At 44.7% G+C, this 23477-nt stretch overlaps 2 protein-coding genes and 3 non-coding genes across 8 annotated transcripts; all 5 read right to left on the reverse strand.

Moving 5' to 3' along the window:
- Nucleotides 1-1620: 1620 nt before the first annotated feature.
- Nucleotides 1621-20370, reverse strand: RNASE4 (ribonuclease A family member 4). Of its 4 annotated transcripts, XM_030930240.1 has the most exons (4): nucleotides 19827-19960; nucleotides 4274-4379; nucleotides 3885-3984; nucleotides 1621-2876 (listed from the first exon to the last, which is right to left on the reverse strand). In XM_030930240.1, exon 4 carries the CDS (start codon nucleotides 2857-2859, stop codon nucleotides 2416-2418), a length of 444 nt encoding a protein of 147 aa, XP_030786100.1. In that variant the 5' UTR covers nucleotides 2860-2876; nucleotides 3885-3984; nucleotides 4274-4379; nucleotides 19827-19960; the 3' UTR covers nucleotides 1621-2415. The 4 variants fall into 4 exon arrangements, with proteins under 4 accessions (XP_030786100.1, XP_030786101.1, XP_010375382.1 ...); XM_030930241.1 differs by lacking the exon at nucleotides 3885-3984; XM_010377080.2 differs by lacking the exons at nucleotides 3885-3984; nucleotides 4274-4379 and having other exon boundaries at nucleotides 19827-20370.
- ANG (angiogenin) lies at nucleotides 8822-20406 on the reverse strand. Its single transcript, XM_010377082.1, has 2 exons — nucleotides 19827-20406; nucleotides 8822-9459 (listed from the first exon to the last, which is right to left on the reverse strand). Exon 2 carries the CDS (start codon nucleotides 9439-9441, stop codon nucleotides 9001-9003), a length of 441 nt encoding a protein of 146 aa, XP_010375384.1. The 5' UTR covers nucleotides 9442-9459; nucleotides 19827-20406; the 3' UTR covers nucleotides 8822-9000.
- An 89-nt stretch (nucleotides 20407-20495) lies between these two features.
- Nucleotides 20496-20567, reverse strand: TRNAP-UGG. The gene has a single exon. It is a non-coding gene; the product is annotated as a tRNA-Pro (tRNA).
- A 650-nt stretch (nucleotides 20568-21217) lies between these two features.
- TRNAY-GUA lies at nucleotides 21218-21306 on the reverse strand. The gene is given in 2 exon segments: nucleotides 21218-21253; nucleotides 21270-21306. It is a non-coding gene; the product is annotated as a tRNA-Tyr (tRNA).
- Nucleotides 21307-22816: 1510 nt separating this feature from the next.
- On the reverse strand, nucleotides 22817-22889 carry TRNAT-UGU. Its single transcript has one exon. It is a non-coding gene; the product is annotated as a tRNA-Thr (tRNA).
- Between the last annotated feature and the right edge of the window lie 588 nt (nucleotides 22890-23477).

Consider the following 23477-nt stretch of genomic DNA (forward strand, 5'->3'; position numbering starts at 1 on the left):
TGAGCAGCAGCCTGGGGAGGGGGGAAAAGGTCAGATGGGTCTGTAGAAAAGGAGAATTCAAAGGACTCAGAGTTTGGGGTGGAGACTAAAGAAACAGGAGAGAAAGAAGAAAGATTTGGGATGAGTCACATTGGGAGCAGAAACTAGGGAAGGACCGATGTGTGAAAGAGTGCCTGGATGTCAGGCACCTCAGACTGTTTGCCCATTTTTCAACAAAAATCATCTAGGTCTTGTGAGATGAAGAAATCAAAAGTGCCATTTTCTGGCCATTTGGAACCAGTTGGGTTTGTACTGGGGCCAAGCGGTATTGCAGGAGAAAATAAGGCATTTAGGTTTTAGGTCAGGTGTGAGTTGAAGAGATTTTAAGTTATTGAGAACACAGGCTAAGGGAGAAGAAGGAGGAATGGAGGGTGAAAAGTTGCCCATAGTGAAGAGGTAAGTTTAAAGTGAAAGGTAGAGACACAGAGAAGGGGGTGGTGCGATGAGCAGCCCTGGGCTGTAATGTGGGTGAGCAGCCAAAGCAGGCATCCCTGCAATTGACTTGCCACCAAGGGAATGTGGGTGAAATGACCAAGGCAGGCGTCCCCACGGTGATCAGACACCAATGGAATGTGGGTGAATGATCAGGCAGGCATCCCCACGGTGATTAGACACCAAGGGAAGATTGTCTTCCCGAGTCCATGACTGGCATCGGAGTTTTGGGTCCATGGATAAAATGTGTCTCCTTTGTCTCTACTGAAGAGGAAAATGAACTAGAATTGGAAGGACAGGGAAATTGAAGGTTAGCAAGACAGGCTGGAGAAGAGAGTGAAAAGACCGCTTACCTAATTTGAAATTGGTGAGATGTTCCTTGGACTGGTTGGTCTGAGGACCTGAGGTCATAGGTGGATCTCCTCATGGAGTGAGGGTGAGGACAGGGGACCAGTCTCCTGAAGGAGTCCTCCTGTCCCAGGTCTTTGGCACTAAATATCACATGCTTCCATATGAAGAGACCACCAAACAGGCTTTGTGTGAGCAATAAAGCTTTTTAGTCAGCTGGGTGCAGGCAGACTGAGTCCGAAAAAGGAATCAGCAAAGGGAGATGGGGTGGGGCTTTTATAAGATTTGGGTAGGTAGTGGAAAATTACAGTCAAAGTGGGTTATTCTCTTGTGGGCAGGGGTGGGGGTCACAAGGTGCTCGGTGGGGAGCTCCTGAGACTCATTGTCCAGGAGAAGGAATGTCACAAGGTTACTTGTTCAGTTAAGGTGGGGCAGGAACAAATCACAATGGTGGAATGTCATCAGTTAAGGCAGAAACTGGCTCTTTTCACTTATTTTGTGGTTCTTCAGTTGCTTCAGGCCATCTGGATGTATAGCGCAGGCTTGGGCTCAGAGGCCTGACAGCTCCCTAATTTGTTTCTAAATATTCTAAGGGAGAAGGAAGGGCTGTGAGAATTGTCTTTGAGAGGAATCATTCTCTCTGGAGTAAATGAGACAAATCTTCAGTGTTGTGGTCATGGATCTGATAGGCATTAGTCTTTGACCAGAGTTTATGAGGTTATTAAGGTGCACGCATGTTTATAAACTAGAGAAGAATTTTTAAAATTGGAGAAAAAGATATAATACCATAGCACAGTCTTCTCAGGTACCTTCAGTTTAAGTCCTTTATTACAAGAAAAACAAAAAAATCTTTCAGTCAGCAAAAGCACATGAATCTTAATGATTTAGTACTTTTTTTAATACTTTGACTTACTAAGGTGATTCAAAGGTTCAGGAAAAAGAAAATTCCCAATATCATTTTCTTAATCTTATTCAACTCAAACATAACAAAGCCAAAAAATACAGAGCTCACATTTTGCTGGCATACATTTCCAAATTTTTAATGCCTCCCCGGACAGGTGAATTTTAAGGATAAAAAAAACCAGAGAGTTTCAAAACATTCCTTGTGATGAAGTAGAAAAAGCCTTGATTAAGTGGCCAGCTGCACTGGATTTTTGTCTCAATTCTTCCATTAATTTTACAGTCTTCAGCAAATCCCTTAACTTTGAGCTTCTATATGTAATGACATCATTATAAGTGCTGTGGTATTAAAATGTGATAAACATAGATGAAAGCATTTTGAAATGTTTGAAATACTACATAATACTACATAAATACACATAATAACTAAATTCCACAGGATAGGATCTGAGAGAGCTAAGCTGACCAGTATTATAAAAGGAAGCTTATTGCAGAAAAGCCCAGCCTCATTCATTATAGGTTTATGTCTCCATTTCTCTTTGGTGCAATGTATGTAATAGAATGAGTTATACAGAGAAAAAGAATAAGAAATGAGCTGAGGAGACAGAGCCTGGGACAGCTCAAATGTATTACTCACTGCTATTTAAGGAGTAGGTGTAAGGTCAACCACTTGTGATAATCCCTGCAGGGTGGCATCTAACCGTCAAAGTGCACAGGCACCTGTGGGTTACCCTCGCAGGCAATGACAACACGTCTAATGCTCGCCATGGCCCGATATCTGCAGTTGGGTGCCTTGGAACTTCCTGTATCCCTGCAGTCTGTGACTTTCACTACACCCTCATGGCAGTTCATCTTGCCGTTCTTGCATTGGATTTTGGTGGTGCTGCAGATACTACGAATGTTCCAGATATCTTCATGGATGAAGGTGTTGAAGCGCTTGCAGTGATACAAAGTCATCTTCCGTCTTTGCATCATCATGTTGCAGTAGCGATCATTGCCACCTGTCTCCTCAGGGTGCACATGTTGCCTCAGGAATCGCTGGTACATGCCATTCTGGCCATAGGAGGGCTGGACCAGCCCCAGCCCCAGCAGGGTCAGCAGCAAAAGCAGAAGCAACGAATGGGTCCTCTGCAGAGCCATCAGTACCTTAGAGGTGCCTAGAAAAGAAAGCAAGGGGCAGGAGAAACAAGGTAAGAACTGGGCACTGGAAAAAGGTGTTGAGAATAGCAAGCTGGCATCCTGACTCCACAGTCTCCTCTTTCCTCCTTCTTATATGCACCATCTCCCCACTCATCTCTGCTACTTTTCCCACCCCCGCTTCCCCAAGAGTGAGTAGTTTGCAAACATGATCTTTTCTGAAAGCAAGACCTTTCTCATTTACAGAGAGAAGTTGCTGTAGCCAGTACAATGACACAGGGCAGGGACTGACTGCGTGGCTGCCAGGCTTGTGTGGTCAGAGTATAAAAAGAGAGAACAAGTGAACCTACATGAAACTGCAGTTGTGTATCTCTTGGGGGAATTCCGTATATGTATGATCTTTGGGGAGTGTTTGGTTCCTGGGAGGCTCCAATTCCCGACAGTTTGGATAGACTCAGGATATGTCAAAGAAAGTTGATAAACTACTTTTAATACCTTACATCTGGGAATCTAGGTGGAGGAAGAGGGCAGAGGAATATTTAGGCTTTGCCTTTCCTCTCATGACTGTTCTTATTGTCATTAATTTTATTATTTTTCTTTTCTTTTTATCATGTGGCTATTATTCTAATGTGATTTAAAATATATTCTAATTCCAGAATAATATATGTTATACATTAATCTAAAATGTATTATTCTAATTCTAATGTAAAATCAGGTCCTTTTGGAAATCCTTTTAATTCTATTAAAAAAAAAAAGTAAGTACCCAGATACAGTACTTAGAAGACAGTTGATAATAGCTACTGTTTGAATGAACTAGTAAGTGAAATCAGTGAGCTAATGAACAAATGCAATTAAATGGATAGAGTAAAGGTGTTTCCCAGGCTTATGAAATTGACTAATAAGAAAAGCTAAGAAATGTTTAAAAATAAATTTAAACAGCACAATATCCTCAAAAGACAACTTGGATTGTGTCTTCTTCTCCTTGCTGTTTCTATGCATAACCTAAAAAATCTAGGCCCTGGAGATACATTGCTTTGTCTTGCATCTATTCTTGATGTTCCTCCTGTCTTGTCAATAGTTGCTGGTAGCTGTCTGTCTTCTCTAGTTGCAGCATCATTGTGTTGTCACCTGTTGCAGTGAAAAATAAGCATATATTTTATAGCATTAAGAAAAAATCTAGAGCACCAACAAAAAAAGCATTGCCATGTAGTTTCCGAACATTCGTTGCTTTCGTTGACAAATTAAAGAAAGGAATCCAGGCCTATCTCAGTCTATACCCTGTGCTCTTTCCACTATCCTCTACTGCCTCTCTCATCCCATGCCCCAAATATTCATGATATCAAAGACTCTATATATGCTCAGAATTGCTACTTCCCAGCAGCAGAGTTTAATCAAGATTGGAGGTGGAGTCACTCACCAACTGACTAGCCAGATGCTGCCATCTGGCCGTCGCTCCTGGAATTGACATGAATTGTGAATCGGCTTGACTCTTGCAGTGAAGCAGGTGAAGCAGGGTCGATTTACTACAGCAAAGAAAAATCATCCCTGATTCAACAGGAAGTGAGCAACCCAAATTAGCAAGGGCAATGTTTTGAGAGTCAGGCAGCCCAACTCTACATGGGCAGTCCAAGGACTGACCCCAGTTGAACTCCTACTTTGATGTATATGGGTACTATTGTCTTTTGATTTCAAATTCTGCTTCATAATGGTGGATCACACTGTGTGAATGACTGAAATGGCTTCCAAGGGACCTATACCTTACTTTGTTCTGCTGAAAGCCTACCTTTTGATTACTGATAATGAAAGCAGTATCAAACATGGATATTGTTCTTTTAAATGCCACCTCCTTTATCCATAGCCACCTTTTGCCTTTGTGCATAAAGATATAAAGCTGTATGTCATATCTGTATGCCCGCAGCTGTAGATGTGAGATACGGTGTTAGGAAGAGAAGGAAGTAAAGAGGTTGTGGGAGGAAGGGCAGATGTTTGATTTCTTTTTTGCCTCAAGAACAATGCATACAACTTCTGAAGGTATACTTAGTACTTGGATTATAGCTTCAGCAGATCAATATACTTTGGCTTGCTTTTCCGGTGGCACCTGGAGTTTCCATAGTTTCATCTACTTTCTCTTATCCTGATTCTTTGTGACCAAAAATATGGTTTAGCAAGATAACTGGCTACAGAGAAAACCTCACCTATTCATGCGAGAGCAGACCCAGGATGTCAGCTTTTCTACACTAACCAAGTAAAGAAGACATAGAGAAATATTTGAAGGCAGCAGGCCAGTGTGGACACCAATGGGTGTATCTCAAAGCTGTAGCTACAAGAGAAAGTTGAATGATCTCCACCTCATACCAACACATACTTTTGGGCCAGGATTTTCCCCAAACACTTTCTCCATTGCACCACCCTGACTAACAGTAAGAACTTCTTTTGAGGCCGGGCGCAGTGGCTCAAGCCTGTAATCCCAGCACTTTGGGAGGCCGAGACGGGCGGATCACGAGGTCAGGAAATCGAGACCATCCTGGCTAACCCGGTGAAACTCCGTCTCTACTAAAAAATGTCCGGAGCCATGAGGCCCGGAATTAGCCGACCTCTGTTGCTTGATCTCCGCAAAGCGGAGACAAGAGGGCACATTCCCGGGTTCTTTATTTACAAACCCTTCCCGCGCGCGCCCAAAGCTTTTCCCGCGGGCGCCTAAGTTTCTCCCGCGCGCGCCAGAACTGTTCCTGCGCGCGCCAACCTTTCCCGCGCACGCGCAAACATTTTCCCGCCCAGGAAGATATGCAGCCCAGGGCGCAGGCGCGATCCCGCGCCCGGGAAAAGTACAAACCCACGGCGCATGCGCGATTGTAATTTGAGAAGACCCGGCCCCCCCTCACCGCCCTGGCCCAACCTCTTCCCCTGCCAGCCTATATAAGGCATGACCCTACACTCAATAAACGAGACTTGATCAGGCTGTTTGTCTTGTCTCCATTTCTCGTGTTTTCTTGTCTCCTCCATTCCCACTCCCCCTTCCAGGGCCCGTTGGACTGTCCTGCAGGTCGGGACAAAAAAATACAAAAAAAACTAGCGGGGGGGGGGGGGGCGGGGGGGGAGGTGGCGGGCGCCTATAGTCCCAGCTACCCGGGAGGCTGAGGCAGGAGAATGGCGTGAACCCGGGAGGCGGAGCTTGCAGTGAGCTGAGATCCGGCCACTGCACTCCAGCCTGGGCGACAGAGCAAGACTCCGTCTCAAAAAAAAAAAAAAAACTTCTTTTGACACTGTGGTCTAAAGGACTGAGGCTGTGACCATGAGAAAATTACTTAACCTCTCTCAGCAGATTCCCTCATAAGCAAAATAAGCATACCTACCTCTTAGGGATGTTATGAAAACAAAATCAATCTAAGTGCCTATAGCAAGGCCTAGCACATAGTAAATGCTCAGTAAATGTTGGCAATTATTGCCTTTTTTTTTTTTTTACCACTTCCATTTTTCTTGGTTTCCTCTGCTTCTGTCAATCTGGATAAAATAATGAATGACTACAGAGTTGCATATATTATTGACTCCTCTTTATTTCGTAGAGCTAACTGTAGTCTCATGATACTGGAAGTCTGTTTCTAAACTATAAAATATCTCAGCTACCAGATCCCTAGAAAAATTTTTCCACTCCAAATTGCATGGAATTTTCTTCCTTGCATGTCACTATTCTTCAAAGGACTTAGCATTTTGGAGTGTTCCTTCTTTTTCCTTGCAAAGCCAACAATCACAGCTGACCAGGACTTCAATTCTTCAAATGATTCACTCAGGACAAAATGATTTGCCTGTGATTTGACATTTTATTTTAAACAGCTTGTGGTTATGATAGAACAAGAGGCCCAGACCAAAAAGGACTAGGAATGGTTGCCCAGCTGCCAGTACCATCGGCAGGTCAGGAAACACCCCCATCCCCCTGCCATGTGATTTCCTGTGAAACAGCCATTTCCCTTAACACCAGAGCAAACGATGCGATGATAATGCTCCAAGCTGATGTTTGGAGAAGATGTGAGTTTTCACAGCTTATGATGTGATCAATATAATAATGGTCCATGCCTTTGACTTGCCCTATCAAGGCCTTGAGTGGGAGCAATGATCTTTGCCTCACCTCAAGAAAATAGCACTGGTTGAAGAACTTAAGAAAAGGGCCCAAACAGTTTACCAGAAACTGGGACTTTCTCATTTCCTGAGAGTTTTTGAGATTTGGTAATATGGCAGATTTTCCAGTAAGAGAGGTTTGGAATACTTTTTCCTGTTTTCTTAAGGAATGACAGTGTTTTCAGTTTTGAAATAGACTAACCGAAGGAAGAGAGATTCCTGTGCTGAGCACACACCAGCAACCTACTTCTCAAACCCATTCCTAAATTTGAATATTTTCAGTGAGGCTGGGCTTTCCTAGGTGGTACCTGGACAGCGTTCTATAACCTGAGCATTGGGGAGCCAGGGGTTTTGGCCCATTTCAGGGCAATACCAGGAGTAGGGGAAGCCACCATAGGGAATACTGAGACCACAATAATTATGTGTTCACAAGGCAGTGAAACTGGTGATTTATAACTAATTTATTGGCAACCACTTTCTAAATAACATATCCAGGTACCTGTTAACAGACATTAGGTAACAAGAAGCTGACTACTGAGTCTGTAGATTGAACAGTGTATTTTACAAAGAGAGTGTTAACCTAAGTTATGTTTACTTAAAAACAAATCTTGAGGAAGAATAAGAGATAAACTGGGAATCTTTCCTTTTTTTTGAGATGGAGTCTCGCTCTGTCGCCCAGGCTGGAGTGCAGTGGCGTGATCTCGGCTCACTGCAACCTCTGCCTCCCGGGTTCAAGGGATTCTCCTGCCTCAGCCTCCCGAGTAGCTGGGACTATAGGTTCATGCCACCAGGGCCCAGCTAATTTTTGCATTTTTAGTGGAGACAAGGTTTCACCATATTGTCCAGGATGGTCTTGATCTCTTGACCTCGGGATCTGCCTGCCTCAGCTTCCCAAAGTGCTGGGATTACAGGTGTGAGCCACAGCGCCCGGCCGGAATCTTTCTGTAACTTCCCCAAAACATCACACTTGCCAGACATTAGCTGATTAAGTAAAAGATTACAGAGTAAATAATGTAATTGGTTTTTGAATTTTATATAAAATAACCATGACAAGAGAATATCCTGGGAGCATTCCATTCAAACATCAAAACTATCTCTCGCTTAAGACAAAAAGGTGGCTACCCTGAATGAATTTTGGTATTCGTGCTGGATTACATATCTGTGTGTGTGTGTAACAGAGAGACAGAAACTATAATAATCTGTTGGTATGTTGGTACTTGGTCCTTGGAAACTCCTCCTGAAGGTCTCATATTTGTAGAAGTAATATTAGCTTATTATTTGACAGAAAAAAACAATGTGCCTCTCTTAAAAATTCTGCTTAGTGGCTATGAGCCCTGGAATTTTTCCATCTCTGTAGATCAACTTAACCATTCTTTCCCTCACAGAGAAGTAAAATCTACCTCCCTAATGACTTGTAAAAAACTGACTGATAAGGTAAAAGTGGCCAGGCTTGGAGGCTCATGGCTGTAATCCCAGCACTTTGGGAGGCCAAGGTGGGTGGATTGCCTGAGGTCAGGAGTTCAAGATCAACCTGGCCAAAATGGTGAAACCCTGTCTCTATTAAGAACACAAAAATTAGCCAGGTATGGTGCTACATGCCTGTAATCCCAGCTATTTGGGAGGCTGAGGCAGGAGAATCACTTGAACCCAGGAGGCAGAGGTTGTGGTGAGCCAAGATTGTGCCATTGCACTCAAGCCTGGCAACAGAGTGAGACTCCATCTCAAAAAAAAAAAAAAGAAAAGAAAAGAAAAGAAAAAGGCATTTCTATCCTATGCAGTCCTCTCAGGGAGCAACCAAGTAGAGAAAATGGGGGAAAGACCAATATGCCCAGAATCAGTGAGAAGACTCTGATTCTTACTGATACCAGCCACATGTTTATTTATTAAACATGTTGTCAGACAGAAAACAAAAGGTCCAGGTAGCTCTTTCTTTGGGCCCTTGGCAATGCATGTTGCCACACTGTTTTAGGGTGCAGAGGGGAAATGTAAGGCAAGGGCAGCAGAGCCAGCACTTGACCAGTGGCCCGCTGGTTACGGACGGAAAATTGACTGATCCAAGTGGACAGGCAGGTCATTTTCACAAGCAACAACAATGTTTCTGAACCCTGCTGTGGCTCGGTACCGGCATGGAGGCCGGGAGGATCCTCCACGTAGGTTGCAAGTGGTGACCTGGAAAGGAGACTTGCTTATTCTTAGGTTTTCTCCGTAAGGGTTTCCATTCTCATCTCCACAGATGGCCTTGATGTGGCGACTGTTGCCATGAATAAAGGTGTTGATGTCTTTGCAGGGTGAGGTCAGGCCCCGTCTCCTCATCATGCTTTCACAGTATCTGTCATTCCGGCCCTGTGGTGTGGCATCATAGTGCTTGGTCAGGAAGTCTCTGTACCTGGAGTTATCCTGAGCCAGGGTGGGTGGGGTCAGACCCAGACCCAGCATGAAGACCAACAAGAAAAGGCCCAGGCGCATCACCATCTCTTCCAACACAGGCTCCTGCCAAGGGCAAAAGGAGAAATGGTAGATGCAAGAACAGCATCACCAAATCAGGCGAAAAGGACAGGAGCTTTCATCTCTGACACGGCATCATGAATCAGATCTTTTCTGCCACCAAATTATATATTCTATTTTCCCTTTCTCATTAACCTCACACTTCTTGTCAATCCATTCCTCTGGAATGTCTATTTAATAGTTTCCTGAGCATGACCTCTAGCTCCAACCATTCTTTCTTATCCCTTAGAATCACTGAGTATTTCTCAATCAGTCATCACATTACAAAATTCACTCTCACTCTTTAATTCATTTATTAATTAATTGAATAACGAACATTACATAGGTTCCTACTGGGTACCAGGGACTGTACTAGGTCCTGAGGCACATTAAGACATACCAAATGACGGCCGGGTGCGGTGGCTCACGCCTGTAATCCCAGCACTTTGGGAGGCCGAGACGGGCGGATCACGTAGTCAGGAAATCGAGACCATCCTGGCTAACACAGTGAAACCCCATCTCTACTAAAAATACAAAAAATTAACCGGGCGTGGTGGCGGGCGCCTGTAGTCCCAGCTACCTGGGAGGCTGAGGCAGGAGACTGGTGTGAAGCCGGGAGGTAGAGCTTGCAGTGAGCGAGATTGCGCCATTGCACTCCAGCCTGGGCGACACAGGGAGACTCTGTCAAAAAAAAAGACATATCAAATGCCTCCCTAATAGGAAATGAGGCATCCATGGGGAAAGGATGGGGGCTTCAATGTACTGAGATGAGACAGTAATACAGGAGGTGAGAGCTAAGAAGAGAGAGTTTTAGGGGAGTGGTCTCTAACACTTTTGGCACCAGGGATCATTTTGGTGGAAGACGGTATTTCCATGGATGGGTGGGGATGGTTTCAGGATGAAATTGTTCTGGCTCATATTATCAAGCATTAGTTATTTAGATTCTCATAAAGAGTACACAATCTGGATCCCGCACATGCGCAGTTCACAATAGGGGGGTCCGGCTCCTGTGAGAATCTAATGCTGCCTGCTGATCTGACAGGAGGCGGAGCTCAGGCAGACAGGCCACAGACCGGCATTTGGGGACCTCTGTTTTAGGGAACCCTGAGCCCAGAGAAGGATCAACCATAAAATTGTTTAGCTAATTACTTAGCTAATGTGAAGAAAGCAGTTGAAAGCAGTTGTATCCTGAGTTGAAGGGAAGCAGACCTACTTCCCCAAGAAGTAGGTGGTTCATGGCCAAAGGTGAATTTGTTCTGTACCATTTAGAAAAAAGAGGGAGGAGCATGGAAGAAGAGATTTGATGTTTGGAAGATGGGTCTGGAACCAACCCTTACAGAGTAGAAAGAGGAATATGAGGTTATTCTTAGGAGTTTCTCACATTGGAAGCAATTGAGATTATTCTAGAGAATATTTTCTAGTTTCTCCTGCATATGTACATACTAGACTTTTTTTTTTTTGTTATCACAACCTTACGTTACTCTAATGATTTTTTTTTTTTTTTTTTTTTTTGAGACGGAGTGCTCGCTATGCGCCCACGTGGGTGCAGTGGCCGGATTCAGCACACTGCAAGCTCCGCCTCCTGGGTACACGCATTCTCCTGCTAGCTCCCGGTAGCGGACTCAGCGCCCGCCACCTTATTTTTTTATTTTTTAGTAAGAGGTCACGTGTTAGCAGGTGGTCATCGGCCTTATCAGTTTAGGTACAGCTACTCATGATTTCTTAACATCTTCCTCAAAAGAAGAGAAAAAGAGGATTCCTGCCATCACGTCTCAAGAGCTGTCCCTCTCAAACTCTAGAACACACACATCCCAGGAATGGTGCATCACAGACACTCAACACACCTTTAGGTAGGCGCTTTAGGTAAATACGGTGCTTCTTCCTGGAGCATAATTTTAACTCAATGACTGATCATTGAAAATAGAACTAAACAAATATGAATTATAACAAAATAGAAAGCAAATTTCTTATGAACTTTTAAGATTCTATTGCTTATGAAAGTTGAAGATTAGAGAATTGAAAAGTATTTGGTATGTGCGACAAGTAGTTTCTGACTATACCTTTAGTTTTTTGGAGAAAATTTTAAAGACTATTCAGAGCCTTTAAAAATCATTACAGATCTAACCCACATTATATCTAATATATGTGAATGCCCCTATATTTGACAACAAAAATAACTTTTCACTGTAAAATTTTACCTGATTTTTGGAATTTTGCTTTTCAAATTGTTCGTTTATGAGTAACTCACTGAATTTATGACTGGCTATGATTGCTTGGTAGTCATCACACATACTGAGAAATTCTCACAAAGGGAGAAAAATCTGATTTTCAAATTGCATTACATTCTTAAATGTAATACAATTCTTATGACCCCTAAACGTAAAAATAAATGGTACATTTTCATAGACACTAAATTAATTATTAATTTTTTTTTTTTTTTTTTTTTTTTTTTTTGAGACGGAGTCTTGCTCTGTCACCTGGGCTGGAGTGCAGTGGCCGGATCTCAGCTCACTGCAAGCTCCGCCTCCCGGGTTTATGTCATTCTCCTGCCTCAGCCTCCGGAGTAGCTGGGACTACAGGCGCCCGCCACCTCGCCCGGCTAGTTTTTTGTATTTTTAGTAGAGACGAGGTTTCACCGTGTTAGCCAGGATGGTCTCGATCTCCTGACCTCGTGATCCGCCCATCTCGGCCTCCCAAAGTGCTGGGATTACAGGCTTGAGCCACCGTGCCCGGCCTAATTATTAATTTTTTATTTGGTGCTTCTCTTGTGTGTAAGTCAATGAACATCTTCATATCGAATAGTTCTGTAGCCTTTGCAGGAAGCACCAATGTTGTACAAGTTGTGGGGATATTGCTGTCCACAGAAGGGAGTCTGAGCTTAAAAAGGCCATGGGTCCTAGCACTAGGCCTGTGCTGTGGCTAGCCTGTTCTGAGAGCAAGACTGTGGATCTAGGAAGACACAGGACTCCAGTGTTCTACGGTTACATGGGAAGACATGTGGGGTGAGCAAAGTGGGCTCTCTCTAATTTGCATTTGGTGTTGATTCCATTACAAATTATAATCTATGAACTTAATGCAAACATTTCCAGCTGCTATTTACTTCATTATTGTGGAATGAAAAATTCCTTAGCATATAATTTGGTATTCTTCAGCAGTGTATCAAATTTGTCTGCACTGACATTTGTCTATACTTAAGACGAGTTGCTATCTCTAAAAGTCTGAAATTCCATGCTGAAAGTGTGTTCTTGGGAGTTTATCAAGAAAGAGGTACATGATTGCAGAATGGAGAGCCAGCTCTAAAGGAGTAACAAGTATTCACTCATGCAGTTGCTCCAATATAGCTGCTGGGCTGTCAAGCCACCCACTTCCCAAGTTCTTTACATTTACATCATGCTTTTCAGTCTCCTGTGTGTGTTTCCTGTTTCTACCTTTTTGGAAGATCTTATCAAAGTTTTATTGATTTGCAATCAATTAAGTCTCTTGCCCTGTAATGAACAAATACTGACTTCTAATGTCAAAAGTCTCTCTTACATAGTCAACATCCCCCTGCCTGGTGCCAGAATCTCAGAATTCAAAAAATCAGGGAGCAGAACCAGAGCTGCCAGTACCTAAAAGAGTCATTAGGTGGCAGTGGTGGATAGGAATGTTACTAATGTCCTCTCTAGGAAAGACCGGACTGGGAAGAGGTGACAATGCTGTATAACTGGCGGGGATACTGCTGTTCCCAGAAGCGAATATGAGCTGATGAGCCTGTTTAGAATCTCTGTCCAAATTCTCTCTGCATTAGATATTAAGACCAAGGACACCTCACCAGATGTAAGTGCCAAAGTAAAAGCCACAAAGCTCAGGATCTACCCATAAGGATATCACAAAATAAAGATCGACCTGTTGTCAGGTTTCATGGGTGCCATTTCCAAGCATGCCATTACCCATGTGATCCTGGATGAACAATGGACTATTTACTTGTTAGTGTTTCTTACTGGTGTATATCCTACAGAACTCATATTATTCACCTTGAATCAACATGCTTGCCTTATTATACCCCTTAATAGTTTTTAAATAATTGACTTCATTTTTCTCTCCAGGCCTGTTCATCAAGAAAATAAGAGAGTTGCCAGCTCTAAAAATCTGAAGTTTCATGGTTCTTATTAAGCATAATAGAGACTTTGCTAGTTTCAATAGCAAAAGTCCAGTGACCTTCAGTTACAAAGACAAATTTTGTGTAAGTTTAGTTGGGGGCACAAGGCACCAACTGAAACAAGTAGATGACAGGGTGACCTGTGGCCCAATCTCATTAAGATGCATCATCCCATAAGGCTCAATGTGTAAGCCAAGCTCACATAACACCTCTAGGTAAAGCACTGGACTACACGGGGGCTTTGCCTCCTAAAAAGCCACTTGTTTTTTTAGTATGAAGGCCCTCACATCCCAGTCTGCAGAGGTAAAAGGGTATCTCTGCTTCTGATTTGCAGAATATGCACATTCATTTTGTAACAAGTCAGCTAAGGTTTGCCCGGGCTTACTATAATCTTGATTCCCTAAGACATCCAGGAGCCAAATCTCAGCAAGCGTACACCAAAACCACCAATATCTAACATCTGCTCCCTCACTCAAAACTTTCTCAATATATTCAACTCTAAATTTCTCAAAAAGCAAGGTAAAATGGAATTGGGAGAAAACCAGTAAGAGACATATTATTTGTGGTGTAAAAGTGAATCTGCCTAAGCCAAGGGTGCAGAGCCTCACATCTGGTGGCAAAAGTCCTATAGACATATCCTTCTATACCCAAACACGTAAGTGTCTGTTAGCTTTTTGTCAGTGGAATTAGTCCCAGCTGTTCTCTGTTCTTTTTTTTTTTTCTTTCTTTTTCTTTTTTTCTTTTTTTTTTTTTGAGACGGAGTCTTGTTCTATCGCCCAGGCTAGAGTACAGTGGTGCTATCTCGGTTCACTGCAACCTCCACCTCCCTAGTTCAGGCAATTCTCTTGCCTCAGTCTCCCGAGTAGCTGGGATTACAGGTGGCTGCCACCACGCTCGGCTACTTTTGTATATTTAGTATAGAGGGGGTTTCCACCGTGTCGGCCAGGCTGGTCACAAACTCCTGACCTCAGGTGATCTGCCTACCTCAGCTTCCCAAAGTGCGGGGATTACAGGTGTGAGTCACCACACCTGGCCCCATCTGTTCCTTAGAGTAACTTTATCTTCTGTATCAAATGAATCTGTTAGTTTTCACAAGGATTAATATTGTCTCCCTCTCTCCACAGGCAATGTTCAGTATTCAAGAGATTCATCAAATTTTACACACCAGTGAGTTAATTTGACAGTCTATGATGAGTAACTATAGTTATCATTTTCATCAATGTGGCTTCACACTTTTATATATCCTAGGGCAAAATCCCCCAAAGTGAGAGCCTAACACCCAAGGCATATTCATCCCTTTATCGCTTTTCCTTCCTTCTTCCCTTCTTTTGATCTTGGGATGTGTCTCACTTTGTTTTCAAAGAGCATCCAAAACTTTTCTAAGAAAAGAAATTAGCAGGGAAGGTTAGAAGGAAAGAATGCTAAAAACATACTTTCTGTTTCTTTCCTTGTTAAGCCACGTGTAATGCCTGTAACAGGGGTGGACGACGTGGGAGGACTCCCGATGCCCTTCGGCAAATGGCTCCCCCAAGCCTTTGGGGATTTTATCACAATTTAGAAATCCCTCCTAAACTTCCACTTGCTTCCAGTCTCACTAACTTCTCTTTATCCACATATAGGCCATCCCAAAGGAAAACTGTTTTCGTTTTAAACTTTAGAATCTGATCAATTTCCTTTTTAATTCATGAGCTTGAGCTCAGAGGCTTTAAAGGGAGGAAAATGGCTTCATTAAAATGGATGGATGACTAGAAATAATATATAAAACAAATAGAACAACAGATTACCCAGGAGTAAGAATCTTAAAAAACCTAGCAGTTTCCCTTCAATGGGAGATGGTTCCAGCTGTTTGTTCCTGGAGATGGGTTCTGGCTGTGTGAACCTGGAGGCCTCTCCAGGTTCTGATTATATAGTGTTCTAATAAGGGGGTGGAAAGAATAGAGCTAAGGACCCCCAATCCTGGCAGGGACATGAAAACCAAGGACACTGCTCTTGAACAAACGAGGAGGGTCATTCACCTTTTCGCTGGGCATGATTGGGTTAGATATTAACCCACCTGAATGGATTGGAAATTTGTTCTGGAAGACAAAGTTTGAGAAACATGGCCTTCTGTCCAAAAGTTACCTTTTTCTGCTGTCTGTGGTGCTGACTCTTGTCCATGGCAGGACTGAGGTTTCACTATTCACACATAATAATCTGAATCCATAAGATAGCATCTCTGATCTCCCTGGGCCAACTCCAAGAACTGCCTTGGAAGATGTCACAGAGTAAGATATGGTCTTCCAGTAAGATGCTTTTCCACTGTAATTTCTATTTATCATTTATCATATCACATTCTATTTATCATATCACATCATTTGGTTTCATGAATGGATGCTAAGCACATTATTCCATCGATTTCACACAGCCAGGAAAGCACTTCTAGAGAAGGTTGTGTGACAGCTATTAGTACACTGCCTCTCCCCCTACACTCAACCTCTCAGCTTCTAACCCCTAAAAGTAGGCTTGCCATGTTTCCTGGGTTTCTCCTTCTTCCATCTTTACGTGTCCACAAGAGACTAACCCTGAACATTCAATTGTCTAGTCCTTGTAATGTAGTTGCAAAATTGCTTATCTCCACCATCAAAGCAGGGCTGTAGATCCATTGTTTGTGTAAAAACAGTGGGCCAAAGGTCACCAGGATCACTTTATAGATCTCATAGTTACCAATATCAGACAGCAGCAGGGTACCAACTGTTTCACAGACCCCCAGCATTTGCTCACAGTGGTGTTGGATCTAGGACAGTGTTATCTTTTTAAAAATCCTCAATCCTCTGTTGTCATCCACCTACCTGCAAGTATTCAGTCTGGCTGCACTTGAGAAGCTGTCAAGAAAGACAGGCTGCCTGCTAGTGAAACAAATGCACTTGAAATCACAATAATTATAATATTCAGTGCAGTCTTCCATTTTGTGAAGCTCTCACATACATGACTACATTCAACCAGCACCAGGACTGTGTGAGGTAGGCATTATGTAAATATGCTCTGCTCATGAGGAAACTCCAAGAACAAACAGCAGATGAATGGTGGAGTCAGACTTCGAACCCTTTGTAAGCAAGGAGAAAACTGACCCGTCTTTCCAGACTCAGCTCAAGCAACACCACCTCTGAGTCCCGAAAAGCAGAACTCTGCCACAATATACAACCCATATGCGCCTGCATGCACACAGCCCCATGGCCTGAAGCTCCAATTCAAGCACCAACTCACACAAACAGAGTAGCCTCTGGTTTTAGAGTTCTGCAGTAGTGCTGGGCTGGGGCAAGCAGCAGCCTCTGAATATAGTCAGGTCCCTTCTCTGCCTCTGGGCCTTCACTGGACAACCTTTGGAGGACTCACAATCTGCCCACAATGCAAAAAGTTTTTTGGTTTTCTTTTAAACTTGGCACAAGGAAGTTTTGTTGAAACAAAAAGTAGGGTTTGGGGAAAAATTACTATTTCATTAGAACGCATCTAGGTACTTAGTCATTTGTGTTTTAAAATACAACAAGGAATTATATTCTATGATTAAGGAACATCACATCTTTGTCAGTAATTTTAGTACAAATGAAGGAATTGCCAATTGCAAAAAAACTTCATATATTTTTTAAATGTTCAGACAGCTTTAACTTGAAAGTCATTCCCCTTTCCTGGAGATTTTTTTCTCTCTCTCCCTCAAGCCAATAATGTCCCTGCACACAGACACGGGATGCATAGGTCCTGTTTCCAAGGACTCTAGTGTTGGAGCACTTTCCTCCTTCATACAGAGTATATATGTTTCATTCTGTCTCAGGACTAAAATTAGATGATGGGAAGAATGGACTAAATAGTTTCTAAATTTCTTTATCATTCTCACAGTTTAGGTCTATAAGCATGAAACTTATTCAATAACGGAAGTAACAGGTAAAGAAGGAAAAGCCCGTGTGAAAAGAAGAACCACGTCTCCAGGAAGTGGCAACACTACTGACTGAAGGACAGTGGGGACAAAGTCCTGCTGACACGCCTGTATTTCCAAACAAAGACAAAAATTAAACATTTGCTTTTCAACCAACTCTGCGCTTTGTGCCCACTCACTCTTTGTTCCCATTCCCTCTTTCCCAAGTATTTCATGGTATTCTTCTGGGAATAACTGTTTACGGAGAATTACAGAGAATCCGCTTAAATACAGATTAAATAAAAACTCCTAAAGAAAGGTTTCACGGCCGGGCACGGTGGCTCAAGCCTGTAATCCCAGCACTTTGGGAGGCCGAGGCGGGCGGATCACGAGGTCAGGAGATCGAGACCATCCTGGCTAACACGGTGAAACCCCCGTCTCTACTAAAAAAATACAAAAAACTAGCCGGGCGAGGTGGCGGGCGCCTGTAGTCCCAGCTACTCAGGAGGCTGAGGCAGGAGAATGGCGTAAACCCGGGAGGTGGAGTTTGCAGTGAGCTGAGATCTGGCCACTGCACTCCAGCCTGGGTGACAGAGCGAGGCTCCTTCTCAAAAAAAAAAAAAAAAAAAGAAAGGTTTCACTAGCCTTCATTGGTCCACTTTTTTATCCATCTACTTTAATTTGAGTCACAGTGACAAATGCTTCCAACAATAACTTGACAAACCTCTTACTCTTGCCTGCTTATAAACTGATTATCTGCTGTCAGCAATAGCTAAAGCCATTCCTCTTTTCCTGGAATGATTTTTTCCATCCTCTCTGCCACACTATAGTTGGTCTCCACGTTACTAGAGTGCCTCATGTCCTGTTTCTAACATCGCACCACGCTGTGCAGTCACAGAACAATAGTGGGAGGGGCCTCTGAGACCGTCTGTCTACCCCTCATATTAAAGAAGAGGCAACTGAGGAACAGAGAAAGAGACATGTATTGCCCAAGGAACTCATGGCATTCGCGGGACTAGAAGCTTCCCAATGCACCACACAACTTTTGTTGTTTTGTTTTGTTTTTTTTTTTGAGATGGGCTCTTGCTCTGTCACCCAGGCTAGAGTGCAGTGACGCAATCTCGGCTCACTGCAACCTCTGCCTCCCAGGTTCAAGGGATTCTCCTGTCTCAGCCTCCCGAGTAGCTGGGATTACAGGCGCTCACCACCGTGCCCGACTAATTTTTGTATTTTTAGTAGAGGCGAGGTTTCACCGTCTTGGCCAGGGTGGTCTCGAACTCCTGATCTCGTGATCCACCCACCTCGGCCTCCCAAAGTGCTGGGATTACAAGCATAAGCCACCGTGCCAGGTCCACACAACTTTTATTTTCCATACTAGTACTTTCTAGACAATCAAAATTAACTTTAAAGGGGCCACTGAAAGTTGCTGTTCAAAGCAAACCTACACTATTACCATAAATTCAAAAAATATTTTACTCTGCTTGTCATCAGTAAAAGAATTGCTTGAATTGAAGCGTATGTAACAAATCTATCCTCTTGCAAAACTAGTTAGTGGCTCTGTGGTTAAGTAAGTCTTGGAATACCTGTGGCTGCTTCTGGGAAGGTGGTCCTGTGCTGCAGATAAATATGTCACTTGGGTTTCTATTGATTACATTATTACTTGATTATAAGATTTTCTTACTGTCACGTGGGAGGATCTTGGCTCATCTGAGATTTCCCTTAGCCCCCTGAGTGGTGCTGAAATTGTTTTAATAAAGATGTTGCGCTTTACTCATGTGCTGCTGTTAGCATTTGACGTGCTGTCTCAGAGCGAAAAAACCGAGGATCCCAGCCTTCCAGTAGGAAGGCTTGAAAGAGGCTGTTGGCAAGTGTCTCTAAGAATTGCACAATATTTGTTGAGGGTGGATTAAGGGTGGGGAGGCAGAGGAGAGTAAACAGAAAATACCGATCCCCAGATGTTAGTTACGCTTGCAAAAACTAAGGCCTGCTTCAAAAATCTGGTGATTAACCTGAATAACAAGCAAAGTTTTCTTAGTTGTGGGCAAGTGCAGGTCTCCTAGGGCTTCCCTTAGGTTCGGCGATTCTGTGGTCCCCCTCCAAGTCTACTAATCAATAGAAGCTGGCATCTCTGCCCAGCTGCGCAAAGTAAAACTCCGAGTGGGAATGTAAAGTCCTTAACTCATACAAATACTGGACTTTCACCTCCCTCCCCATTCCTCCCTCTCCAGCCCAGTCCCGCAAAAGCCTCCCCGAGGAGTCTCACGCTGCTTCTACTAGGAAAGGACTCCCCGGCCACAACGCCCCTGATGTAGCTACCAAAGAGCAAGAGGAGCAGGAGTGTGAACGTACCTCGGCCTCTGAACAAGTCGGCAGAAACGGGCAGGACGGTAGAAAGAAGTTTTGTTTCTCACCCGCTTCTTCCTCCCTAGTACGACGATGGGGAGTGCGTAGAAAACGCAAAGTTGTTCTTTTGAATCCTGCTTTGCGTCTGGGTGGAGTGGCGTGCTTGCGTGAGTGTGTGTACACGGACGGAGATGGGGGCGTGGTGAGGAGTGGAGGGTAGGCATACTAGCCTCTGCGTAGCTGGGACCGCGCCCTGCTTCTCCCAGGAGGCCTCTCCCGCCTGCATCCGCCCTTGGAGCTGGCGCCGCAGCAGCCCCGCCCCAGGGGCCGCAGGGGCAGCCCAGGCAAAGAACAAGTCTGGGATCCACGCTCCTTCCTCAGCTGGAACCCAAAGGGCAGCAGCCGCGAGCGCACTGCCTCCACGGAGAGCAGATGGCGGGAAACTGGCTTCTGCTCCCAAGAGCCAGGCGGCCCTTAGGAGACTACGCCTGGCTGAGCGTCCAGGAACCCATGAAGCTCGGTCTTGACACTGGTTGGCAGCCCCATCTGCCACGTACTTATTCGGTGCTGCTTTCTTTAGCAGGACAGCCCAACACGAGACAGTCTGTATTTCAAATTTAACGGAAACTTTTTTCAGTAGTTGCCAAAAGAGGTGTGGAAAAACTGTAAACTTGAGGGCTCGTCCGGGATTTGAACCCGGGACCTCTCGCACCCAAAGCGAGAATCATACCCCTAGACCAACGAGCCACTGTGTTAAAGCTGCCTTCATATCACTCTGAATTTCTGTTTTCTGCCTGCCATTCTGAAGGTTTTTCTGTTTTTGTTTTTTTTCTTTGTTGTGACATTTCCCTTTGGCCTTATTTAGCTATTCCTTCCATCTTTACCAAGTTTCAAGTATGGCTTATTGTCTGGCTTATTCTCCTCGATCCAGACGCAGGATGGGGTGAACGAAGGCAGCTTTTTAGACTTTAGACATCCTTGTATCTCACTGAGCCCGGAGAGCGATTTAAGCCCACTAGAGCCTGGAGGGAACCTGGAGGGGTCTGAGATAGAGATCGAGGGCCAGACCTGAGCTCGGTTGCAAGGCTGTAGGTTACTGAGCCCCAGGACAGACGCGCGCTACGTATATACCTGCCGGCCTTTGGACTTAACGTAGAAGCCAAAATATAACACACTTCGGTAAGATAACAGTGCCTTCCCCCAAAGGTTGGACGATTCGGGTCTACTGTCCTTCAGAGCTAGGTAACCAACTTTTCAAAGTGTGATTAATGCAGCTCAACTCATGGCTAAGCTGTTCCTTCGGACAAGGGTAAGAGATAGAAAGAGATTTCATCACGTTAACATAGAGATGTATTGCACAAACGAAGAGCTACTGTAAACCCCAAAACAGCAACCTCTCCTTCGAGCCGGAATCGAACCAGCGACCTAAGGATAACGACACGGTAAGTACTACAGTCCTCCGCTCTACCAGCTGAGCTATCGAAGGGAGTGCGAGAAAACGATTTCTAAAAAACCCTATTCAAGACATCCTTAACCAGAGACGGGAACGAGAAATCTCTTTGTATCTGGAAAGTGATGATTGCAGAGTCGCAAAGCCAGCTTGTAAGACAGTCCTGCGTCCAAGGTTCTGAGGACAACCTTTCTAAAGCTGGACTCCCCTGCTTCACTGAGGGGCTCCCAAGCAGAGCAGGTGCCCCTGGAACCTGGACATACCCACGCTGCGCATCCTCTGGGCGCCCGAGGCCTGTTGGCCTCACTGGGCGCGGACCCAGGGGCCTCGCGAGCATGGATGCGTGTGTTTGTGTGCAGGGTGGGGACCGGCACCTGGGCGTCGGAGAACTGGGGGCTGAGGCGGTGGGACGCACAGAATTCTGACTGCGCAACTGTGAACGCCGGAGAGGGCGGGCCTCCAGGCTTAGGCCCCAGCTCTCTGGTGTCCTCACTTCCTGCCCTCCCCTCTCAATCTCGGCTCTTCCGCTTACGCGTCCACAGACTCGGGAGGGAGAGGGTGTAGAATGGAGCAGTGGTCCCCAACTTTTTTGGCACCAGGGACCGGTTTCGTGGAAGACACTTTTTCCACGGACCTTGGGGGCGGGGAGGAGGAGTTGGGGGATGGTTCGGGATGAAACTGTTCCACCTCAGATCATCAGGCATCACTTAGATTCTCGTAAAAAGAGAGCAGTTTAGATCCCTGGCATGCGCAGTTCCCAATAGGGTTCGCGCACCTATGAGATTCTAATGCCACCGCTGATCTCACAGGAGGCGGAGCTCAGGCGGTACTGGTAGCTAGCCCGCAGTTCACCTCCTGCTGTGCGGCCGGATTCCTAATAGGCCATGGACCCGTGCGCAGCCCAAGGGTTGGGAACCACTGAAATAGAGGACATCTGGGCAAACCCAAAGTTTCTGTGTTAATTCGCTTTTGGAGAAAATATTTTCAGCTCATTCAAAAGGAAAGCCACATTTCTCTGCTTCAAAACCAAGTTTAGTGACCCAAGTCTCGCCCCTAAAGTCGGGCCCTTAATTTCCCAAAAGCCCACTGGCACATGAAACCTTGCCGCGCAGTGTGCATCTATCTTCTGGACACCTGGCAAGAGCAGTCATCGCTGGCTCTTCCTGTTTCAGAAGGGGAATCTTGATCTCTACTCCAAATATGCCCAGACCCGGGGCTTGAGAATAGCTTAAGGGGCCATTGTCTCGCCTAGCTGTCCCCATTTCCCACCCGGCAGTGAGCAGGGCTCTCGCCGCCAGTCCGCAAGCCGGGGCGTTGGCAGAGACTGACGGCAATTTCCACCGCTTGTGTAATGGATTCCGCCGCATTCCAGGAGGTAAAGCAGCATTACTACTGGAACCTAAAGGAAACGTTCTGCTCAGCTGGTGTTTACTTGGAAGCTCTGAACGGTGGCAAGAAGTTATAATTTGCCACGTTTTCTCAGGGTCAGTTCAGAAAGACTAGGGGGGAATTTAAGTAAAACCTAAATCAAGAAAGTAAACGCGGAAGGCCCCAGCGAGATTTGAACTCGCGACCCCTGGTTTACAAGACCAGTGCTCTAACCCCTGAGCTATAGGGCCTCACGGAGAGTGGAGGTCTTCCTTTCATAGAAAAGGAAAAGAGTTTCAGGGCTTCTGCTAACATCTGAGCATAGAAACTAAGTAAAACCCGGATGTCGTCTCAATTCACTTCCCAACCGTTAGACTTCAGTTCACAGACTTTGTTCTTGCTGGGGATGGTGCAAAGTGAAGGCCAGTGCCAGGGACCACTACTATCCTAAGATTGGAGAAATCTGCCCAACGCGACGCAGTCTAACACAGAAAGACTCTCCACTTGCCCACTTCAGACTGAAAATTAAGAAAGGAAAACCGGCAGAGGAAGGAGCTCACCACAGGTCTCACTTGAAACTGCTGACATCCGCATTTTGTTTCCTGCTTGTGAGTCTCCCACTGAGACTCACAGTTGCGAGTCTCAGTGCCAGAGCAGGCATTTCTTAATTCGCAGTTTAATTCATTCCTTCATTCAACAAACACTGCATTCCAGTCTGTGCTAGGCTCTGCACTAAGAACTAGGGATCCAGATATGATCTTTATCCTGAAGTCACTGTCACAGTCTTGTGGACAAAAGAACTTTAATTTTCATGAAGGAAAACAATGAAAAGTAGCTGT

Source organism: Rhinopithecus roxellana, chromosome 5 (assembly GCF_007565055.1).
Source record: "Rhinopithecus roxellana isolate Shanxi Qingling chromosome 5, ASM756505v1, whole genome shotgun sequence".
Lineage (NCBI taxonomy): Eukaryota > Metazoa > Chordata > Mammalia > Primates > Cercopithecidae > Rhinopithecus > Rhinopithecus roxellana.

Excerpts from the sequence above, each read along its gene's own strand:
- RNASE4 (XM_010377080.2), bottom strand. The coding sequence starts at position 2,859 with ATGGCTCTGCAGAGGACCCATTCGTTGCTTCTGCTTTTGCTGCTGACC.
- ANG (XM_010377082.1), bottom strand. The coding sequence starts at position 9,441 with ATGGTGATGCGCCTGGGCCTTTTCTTGTTGGTCTTCATGCTGGGTCTG.